Source organism: Podarcis pityusensis, assembly GCF_964106645.2.
Source record: "Podarcis pityusensis genome assembly, chromosome: 5".
Taxonomy (NCBI): Eukaryota; Metazoa; Chordata; class Lepidosauria; order Squamata; family Lacertidae; genus Podarcis; species Podarcis pityusensis.
The window spans coordinates 44431210-44441191 of NC_138032.1; the positions used below are offsets into that span (position 1 = coordinate 44431210).

Genomic DNA, 9982 nt, shown 5'->3' on the forward strand with positions numbered 1-9982 from the left:
AGTTAAAAATAAATGTTTCTGCAGATTTCATAATTCACGTGCACACACTGGCTCTGCAAGAATGTTCAGACCGGCTGACTGCTGCAAAACAAATGACTTTGATTGCAGTATTTCTTAGCTGTTAAAGTCACTATGATATTCAATGTAGCATTCAGCAGTGGCCAATGCTTACCAGGATATCAGTGTTCTCAAAATAATTCCTCCAGTATGGCCTGATCTTCCTCTGTCCACCAATGTCCCACACATTCAGCTTGAAACCTTGTGCTTGCACGCTTTTGATGTTAAAACCCTGTGACAAGCAGAGATAAAGTATAACTGGTGTTAACGTGATGCCTGGCTTCAGATTCACAGGCACACATCAGTCACAGTTTATATATCACAACTCTGGAAACCCTAACAAAATAAACCCCGTGCTGCTATTCAGATGGATTGGCTGTGGGCAAGGTGAAGGCTATAGCAGCCTTGCATGGATCAGGGTCTGTTTCTGTCAAAGCTATAAAGATGTATGTTGCAGCTCATAACAAGAAAGGAAGGTGCAGTGGGAGGTGAGAGAACAATGCAGATAAGAAGTAATCACATAGCCTTGCAAGGAAGGAGTAAGCCTCAGCTACTGAAAGCTGAGGCCAATGTGCAGGCTAACGAGAAGCAGAAGTCTGTATGTGAGTTGATATGAGAAAACTAGAAGCAACAGCTGCACTTTTGAAGGGCCCATTTCATCAATTAAAGCTCCAACTGAAAGGGGAGTGCAACCGGAAAAACAGGATGTGGTGCAGGCTGGCAATGAGCTGCCACACAATACAGGGGATTGGCTTTAAGCTTGGAATCTGAGGGTGGGCTCTTTCTCTAAGGCGTGGGAGCATCTCATAGGCAATGTGCTCCATCTTGAGGACTGGGGGAAGGAGATCCAACCTTGTACAATCTCTAGCACCATCCACTGGCCAACATTGGGATGGTGTCAGTTGAGCAACTAATGAAAGATACCGTACTTTAGCCCTTAAAAAAAGCTCTGGAGAGTTGGTGCATGTAGAGAGGACAGAGGGACACTGTGTGTGTTGCAGTTTTGAAGTATACATGTGAAATATCTGCACCATGTATGTGCTGAACTGCAACACTGAAGGACGTAACAACATGCAGCTTGGTTTAATCTTCTGATTCTCTAGTGTGTGTTCATAGTATGAGAAGTTTTAAAGCAAGAAATGCATACACTCTACAACTGTTACCATTCCATTGGGCACATGCACACCCCTTCAATCTGCACATCACTATATTAACATGTGAGGAAAAGAGTCATAGTTCACTTAGAAAGCACATGCTCTGTGTGCTAAAGGTCCCAGGTTGAATCCCTGTGATCTCTAGGTAAGGCTGGGAAAGGGTCCTGCCTGAAACCCCTAGAGAGCCGCTGCCAGCAAGTCTGGACCACAATGTGCGAGATGGAGAAATAGCCTGACTCAGAATACGTGGGGCTACCTTTGAAGGTGACCTAGAATGCAGCAGCTAGGCTGGTTCCTGGGAGTGGCCACCAAGACCATATAACACCAGTCCTGAAAGACCTACATTGGCTCCCAGTACGTTTCCGAGCTTCAAAGTGTTGATGCTGACCTTTAAAGCCCTAAATGGCCTCGGACCAGTATACCTGAACGAGCATCTCCACCCCCATCGTTCTGCCCGGACACTGAGGTACAGCTCCGAGGGCCTTCTGGTAGTTCCCTCCCTGTGAGAAGTAAGGTTACAGGGAACCAGGCAGAGGGCCTTCTCGGTGGTGGCACCCGCCCTGCGGAATGCCCTCCCATCAGACGTCAAGGAAATAAACAACTATTTGACTTTTAGAAGACACCTGAAGGCAGCCCTGTTTAGGGAAGTTTTTAATGTTTGATGTTTTATCGCTTTTTTAAAATTATTATTAATATTCTGTTGGGAGCCACCCAGAGTGGCTGGGGAAACCAGATGGGCAGGGTAATAATAATAAATTATTATTATTATTAGTAGTAGTAGTAGTAGTAGTAGTCTAAGGCAGCTTTCTATGGCCTTAGGAAGTGGCTGTATGAGGTAAAAGCTATATGAGTCCCAGAACTGTGGGTATACTACTATTGGAATAAAGGAAAATGAAGGGGGGAAAGTACATAGGTGTTGTGGCATCTGTAGCAGCTTTATTTTTAATTTTTTTAATAAAAAATATTATATTTTACTTTTGGTTGCAAGACAGATTCTGTTTGCAGCCACCCTTCCCTCTCTATCCTCCAAATTTCAAGATTTAGCAGAGCACCAAAAGCCTCGTTCCTTACCTGTGTGGGAGTAATGTGGGTGATGTCTTCAGATGCTAGTTGTTTCAAAAGTGTGGTCTTGCCTGCATTATCCAATCCCAGGAGGAGGATTCTTACCTCCTGGTCTGGTGCACTCTTCAATTTGCGCAGAATTGACAGCAAACCCTGTTAGTGAGAAAGGGCAGGAGATGTTACTTGCTAGATGTTATTTTTATCATCGTTGCCAAAAATCAACGAGAAACAGAAAGAAAGGAGATCCTGAATAACCTTATAACACATGAACAAAATGTACAAGTTGCTGCCTGTAGGTTGATGATCTGTGATACATGAGACAAAAAGAAAGGGGATTTGAAAGAGGGATTTTCCACTTAATGAGTGAGATTAAAAGGAAGCAGGAGAGTAAACACAGAACTATTTGGTAATTAACATAGCACTAAAATATATTTTTTTTAAAAGAACATCAAGAAAAAAATGCAAAAGAAAATATAGACGTTTTAATAATTTCCTAAAGTAGGATAATGAGGAGGTCAAGTGACTAGATAAAGGAAAAGAGTTCCTTACATTTAGGAGAGTGGAAACATCAAAATAAGAAAGAGCACAGGGAGATGGAAGTTTAATAATATTTTTTTTGATGAATGAAGGGGCTGCAGAGGAGACTAGAGTAAAGGGAGAAAGCAAGAAAGGCAGATTACAAGTGGCAAGGCCACAAGTGGCTATTAGCACTGAAAGGTAGCAAGAAAACAAAAAACAAAAAAGAGGAAAGGGAAAAGGAAAAGGAAAATAAAGAGATGATAGCATGACCAGAACAATGAAAGAAGAATACAAGCAGCAGAAGGGAGAATAAGATAAAGATGTTGAAAAATAAGAAAGAAAAATAATCAAAGTGGGTGGATCTATGCAATAACTTTGCAACAGAAGTAACGTATAAATAAAAATATAGGTCAGAATCTCATAACACACCAGCACTATGAAAAGAAGCAGCTGCAAAATATATATTTTAAAATAAACCACAATAAAATTATGTTGTAGAATCCAGAATGAGATTGCAGCTAGATAGTACGTAACAAGTAAGAGGTAGAAAATATTTCCAGAAGGGTATCAGTGTTAGTTTGTTGCAACAACTATCATGTGGCACACTTAAAGACTAACAAGTTAGTGATGGCATAAACTCTCATAGACCAGAGTTCATCTCATCAGGTACCTAAGAACCAAAGATAGCACTGAGGCAGAAAAATAAATGTGAATGCTATGAGCATAAATAGGGCAATTCAAACCAAATAAGTGAATTGAATGTCCAAGTGGGAGGCTGTACAAGGAAAAAAGTAACAAGTCCTAAAACCATGTTGCATGGGACAACAGACAATGGAAATAGAAATATATATGTCTGTAACATGATTAAAGCACAAATGGAGAAAAATTAAGAGAACAGAGAAAATAGGCTTAAGCTGAGAGACAAGAGATTGACAAGCAAAACATGACAACAACCCATGCAGGATAGAATGAGAGTCTGAAATGAGGATTTTACTAGAATTAGGGTGGATTTTAAGAGATATATTATACAGAAAGAAATCTTAACTAGAACAGTAATACAAGCTGAGAAAGAAGAATGCCCAAGCTCTTAACTTGATTTTCCATGCATGGACCTAACCCTTATTTTGGTGTGTCCATGAACCTATAGCAACAAATGATAGCACCTGCTCAGAAGGGGGTCCTAAGATTTATCACCTCCTTCTCATTCTTCCCATTTGAAGGCCATTTTGCCCCCTCATGCAGCTCCCACTAGTGTTAAGAACTGCCATTAATATTAGATCGTATCAGCAGATCTGAAAAAGCAGAGCACTAAATCATTCATATCAGGGTGTTAGGTCTCAAGATTTAGGGCAGTAAAGAATTTCAGTTAAGCTGCTGAATTGGTTTTATTACTTTTGCCACCAGCCAATCTTCAGTTATACAAAATCCCATAATCCAAATCCTCCCTCTACATTCCGACTAGCCATGCCATGAATTCTTACCTACTAATGATTCAGTTTATCCACAGCCCCTTGTATTTATTCTCTGAACCATTCTAGGCAAATGATACATTCACATGTCAGCGTTTTCATGATGTATCTATTGCAAACCTCTCAATTGCCTGCATTGTGTAGCTAAGAAAGTTGAGCAGATTTAAGTGATAGATCCTTGAGCTGAGAGTAGCTTTCAGGGTTTGGGAACAGAAGATCCCTGTGAGTTTATTTGCATTGCAAAAATGCTAGAAATAATTGTGCGCATTGGTGGTGCCAGCACTCAAACACCTGTACTACTTTAAAAGAAGTGTCAGCTGGAAGGGCATGTCGGGCACTGATATGTAAATGTATCTGGGCTGCTTTCTTACATCTATGTAAGATGCAGATCAGCCAGATTGGCCACTGGGTGACAAAAATATTATTAAAGCCAAAAGATCTGCTTTCTACTTCTAGCTTTGCTAGCAACCTGTCACAGGTCACCTGTGACATCTGCTGTTATTGCTTGTATTTTCCCTGTGCTTGTTTCTCCTCCAGTTTCATTTGACTGACTGCAACATTCTTAAAGCCAACAGCATAGCTTAGTAAATTATAAGAAGTGCTCTTGGTCACATCACAGCCAACTATCAACTCTAAACTCTGGTTTTTGTTCTTTGTTTTAGGTACATAATATATATTTCTAATAAATAGTACTTGAGCTTCGTCTCATTGCTAATCCCCTCCATAGCATTTAGAAAAGGTATTCTGCGGCTCACCATGACTCATTTAAAAACACTAGCATATGTTCCTTCGGCCTAGGTGTAGAGCAGTATACACGTGAACGTGACGGTACACAATAACAACTCAATTATTTCAATTTATCAGTTGTGGAAAAATGTTCTTTTCTATCAAGGATGCATGTATTAATAATAAGTTCCATGGGGTCATTGTTGATTTTAATTTTAAATAATTAAATATTTTGAGTGTGGGCAAAAACCAAACATATCTTACATTCCAAACATACAATAACTGAACATCGTTACCGGCATTTTGTCAGGAAAAACTATGCTGAAGCAAAAGGAATTTTTTAGGCTGAAAACACACCACTGGTGTAAGTTATTTTGTTCTGAGCATACACTTGATAAGCAACAGTTATTTCACATAAAGGGCCATAAAGGGAACTACTAACATATTAATCTTGAACATGATCCAGCCATACATTTTTTATATTGAGACACTGAGATCTGAGACAGAGGTGTTGCATTTATACAGGCCATCCAACCATGGAATTCCCTTCCTCTCCAAATAATATTTTCAAGAACCATTATGAGTTTTTACCAGTAGTTAAGAACTCATATTTTTGGCCCAGGTTGATTTCCCCCCCTCCTCCGCATTTGTATTTTTATTTGTACTAGGTGCTCTTTATTTTAACTGTGCAGAATGATTTAAATTTGTTCATAATGCTTTAATTGTTGTTGGAAATCACTCTGGTAGGCATATTGCCTGAAAATTAAGTCTATAAACCTAATTAACAACAACAACAACACTCAACAGCACTTTGAAGACATGCACATAAACATGCATTTAGTTATCCTGTTGAAATCAGTAGAACTTGAAAATATTTATTTTGGGATGGGTTTTGTCCCCTTTCTGTATCATTTTTAAAGCTGCAAAAAACCTCACAGTAAATATTTATTTCAAAACAACGCTATTATGACAAATACACAAACTAGGGTAGAGAGCAATTAAGCTGCCCAAGATCAGCAAACAAGTTAAAGAAGGCCTTGAACTCAGGTTGTCATGATCTAGGTATGTCATGAGCCAAGTATCTATCCACTACTAGAGCACTCTGTCCCTTGAGCTCCACAAAATACTCTCCATATCCAAATATAAAGCATAAAGAGGGAGTACCAGATTGTCGGTTTATTTGAACAGTTACACGTGCTAGTACAATGTTAAAGCATAGCATTAAATAGCTATAGTTCTCCTTCTTTAAAACTTGCTATTCTTTTAACTCTACACCAGGGGTAGGCAACCTAAGGCCCGGGGGCCGGATGCGGCCCAATCACCTTCTCAATCCGGCCCGCGGACAGTCTGGGAATCAGCGTGTTTTTACATGAGTAGAATGTGTGCTTTTATTTAAAATGCATCTCTGGGTTATTTGTGCAGCATAGGAATTCGTTCATTTCCCCCCCCCCCAAAAAAAATACTCCAGCCCCCCCACATGGTCTGAGGGACAGTGGATCGGCCCATGGCTGAAAAAGGTTACTGACCCCTGCTCTACACTGTATCAGTTTTCTTGTTGTAATCCGTGTCACATAGCTGTTGACATCAATAATGTATTTATAGGACAAATGCAGAAGATTTCAAATATGTACTAAGGGGAAAACATCATGGAAAAATATACACATTTTAAAAATGCTTGTTATTTTCTACCGAAGTGACCCATATAAGAAATACCATAGAGAGAATTGCCGCACATGCTATTGGCTAGTAGTAGGGAGGCTTGCCAATCACTAAAGAACAGAGAGCGGAATCCCATTAGAGGAGAGAAGTAAATACCTGCCGTTTATCTGGATTAGCCATAAAGCTTTGATAATGAATTTAGAGTGCAAGTACAAAGAAATCTGCCTTTGGTAACCAGCAAATGTTTACTTAGTTGATGTGGTATTTCTCTAAAGATCAAGTCAAGTACAGCTGTCCTGTAAGATAGTCACTAAGGTTGCTTCCCCAATAGTAGATTTCATTGAATTCTATCTTCTCTTTGTCCCAGAACTATCAGCCTTAGCAGCAACTGTGGTAAGGCAAGGTAGAAGTGTGTGGCACAGTAACTATATGGCTGAGTCCTGTCTTGGAATGTGGGATTAGGAAGGGAGGAAATCTACATGACATCAATCTAACACAGCTAAGGCTGAACTGTAATGTGTGCAAGCCTTTCAGTCTGCCCCACCCTAAAATGCTATTTGTCTTTGCACCAACAGCAGAGGGGCAATAGTGTGGCCTTTTAAAAGGCAGCTGGCAGGGGACTTCTTGGGGAAAATACCCCTTCCTGCCGGCAGAGGAGATCCTCAAAATCCTATGCTCCCTGGTAGCATTAGTAGCATAACTTTATATGAACAAGCTGTGAGGGCTAACAATTATCACACAGCCACAGTATTTTTCAAAATACTGATGAAGTGCAGAAGTTTCCCCATATTTCTGAAAAAATACTACAGAAATTATGAATAATGATTTTGAATATTCATCCTCAGGCAAATCTATGGTACAACTTCAAATTATCATCATAATCACTACTACCCACCCATCCACCCATAGGTCCCAGGGTAGGCTACAACAATTTAAATAGTTTGCATTTCTTAACAGCAAATTTTTAATCACAAAACCAGTGTGGAATCTAAAAATATACAATCCAAGAGTGTGGGATAATCAGTCTCATATAACCAACATGCTTAAGTCTAATTAATGCATGAAGGGGTTGATACCACAGAGTAAGCTACCCTGTCAGGCTTAGCTATGTCATTTCCCTTCACCTTGGGAGGAAAGAGGTAAACAAACACCCACCCATCCCACTTAGTGTACCCAAGAAGCTCAGCATGTGAAGGTTTGAGTTGGTTGCTCCAGCAAAATTGCATGGCTCTCACCAGCCACTCTTCAGTTCCTATACCAATACAGTGGTACCTCCGGTTAAGAATTTAATTTGTTCCGGAGGTCCGTTCTTAACCTGAAACTGTTCTTAACCTGAGGTACCACTTTAGCTAATGGGGCCTCCCGCTGCTGCTGCCACGCAATTTCTGTTCTCATCCTGCAGCAAAGTTCTTAACCCGAGGTACTATTTCTGGGTTAACAGAGTCTGTAACCTGAAGCATCTGTAACCCAAGGTACCACTGTAATCTCTAGGCACTTTTATTACTTTGTAACTAAGCTAAGTTTTACTGCCTGTGAAACTTTTTCTGAATGCACATGAATCTGACCTTTGGAGAGTTTGTAGATAAACCATTTTTAATTTTCCAAGTGTGTGGTATTCATCTTTGCTGGGGGAAGTGGGAAACTTTGTAACTCACTTAGAAGGGGCTATTTTAAAGGTCTAGCAGGCTATATTTCCACACTTTATAGGGAAGGAGGTGGTGTTGGAACACTTTGTACACCTCTAAGTCACCTCAAAAAGAATATTGTAATGCTGGAAAAGGTTCAGAAAAAGACAACAACAAAAATCAAGGGACTGAAGCAAAACCCCTTTCATCTTACAATGTTTAGGACTTTTTTCATTTACAAAAAAAAGGGGAGTAAGGGGGATACAGGTTTATAAGATTGTGCATAGATTGTGCAAAAGCTGGTAAGCAGTGGTTCCTGAACTCCCTCATAATTCTAGAATCAAAGGTCATCAAGTAAAGATGTGTGGTAGGAAACTAAGAAAAGACAAAAGGAAGTACTTCTTTACACCATAGTTAAAACTTTGGAATTTGCTGCCAAGCTGGTTGGCTTTAAAAAATGAATGAATATAAATTCATGGCGAGTAAAGTTATCATTGCTTGTTATCCGCAATGGCAATTTACTACCTGAAAAATCAGAGGCAAGGTGCTTCTAAATACTAGCTGTAGGGGAAAGATAATAGGAAAGTGCTATATCATTCATGTTCCACTTGTAGGTTCCCCATGGGCATTTGGTTGGCCATTGTGGGAACAGAATGCTGAACTAGAAGAGTTTTTCCTCTGATCCAGTTTGACTCATCTTATCAGATAATGCTTGTTGCAGATCAAGTAAGCTAGTAAGGAGATGAACACATAGAAGATCTGTAACACCAGAATTAAAAAAACAAACAAACTGCAATGTGTTCTTGCATATATTTAAAGCCCTGTAAGAAGGTGCATTTCACTTCTATTTCACATCTTTCTTTGACCATCTGTGGGGAAAACCCCGGGATTCCTCTTGATCCAATTCCACTTCGAAAATGAGTTATTTCAACAACCCAACCCACTCTCTTCTCCCCCTAAGGTCCCCCCCTGAGAATCCCGCAAATCCCATCTCAACCTGTCCTGCTTACAGCTGCCACGTGTCATTATAAAACAACAACGAAGATATCGCCCCTTGAACAGCAACCTTTCAGTCTCGCAGAAGATTGTACTGTATCTCATGGAATACGGGGGTGGGGTGGGTAACCGTGTTGCAATTCTTTACATGCTATTCTCGCAGCTTCCCAGAGCACACCCAATAACTCGCAGTTTTGAAATAATAAAACAGATGAAGGGGTCCTTATTTCTGATTTTAAATAAATAAATAAAAACAAATTAAAAATAGAAATCTGGCGATCTCAGCCTCTCCGTTCCCCGCGTCACCTGAGCGGTTCCTTTAGCTCCAGGTACACGACTCCCGCCCCTCCCTTCATCCAGGCCCATTCATCGTCTCCTCATCCATCCCTTTAGAGCAGCATCCCCTCTCCCTCAACACGGAGCGCTCCGCCGCCACAGGACGGATCCTGCCCCGCACCCAGCACAGGGCGGAGGGCCGGTTCTGCGCTCCCGCTTCCCACAACGCCCTCCCGGGCCCCCCTCGGCCTTCTCCCCCTCCTAATCTCTCACTCACCATCCTCTACGCGGCTCCCGGTTACCATGGGCAACTGCGTCATGCGCGCGCGCGCACTGCATTCCTCCCACGTAGAACGTCCGTCCCGAGTTCGACGCACAAGCTCCGCCCACTACCCTGGTCTCTCCCCTCCCTAACCCTCCAAAGAACCCAGCCTCCTTC

General features: G+C 41.0%; 1 protein-coding gene across 2 annotated transcripts in view; it reads right to left on the bottom strand.

The window, feature by feature from the left end:
- ARL3 (ARF like GTPase 3) overlaps positions 1 to 9962 on the bottom strand; it is a 31273-nt gene extending 21311 nt beyond the window's left edge. Inside the window, exons 1-3 of one of the 2 annotated variants that reach the window (XM_081006231.1) lie at positions 9821 to 9962; positions 2283 to 2426; positions 173 to 289 (exon numbers count right to left, since the gene is read on the bottom strand). In XM_081006231.1, the coding sequence (XP_080862357.1) occupies positions 173 to 289; positions 2283 to 2426; positions 9821 to 9823 (264 nt within the window). In that variant the 5' untranslated portion in view covers positions 9824 to 9962. Of the gene's footprint in view, positions 1 to 172; positions 290 to 2282; positions 2427 to 9573; positions 9734 to 9820 lie in introns of those variants that run through there. The other variant, XM_081006230.1, reaches the window with a different exon arrangement.
- Positions 9963 to 9982: the final 20 nt, after the last annotated feature.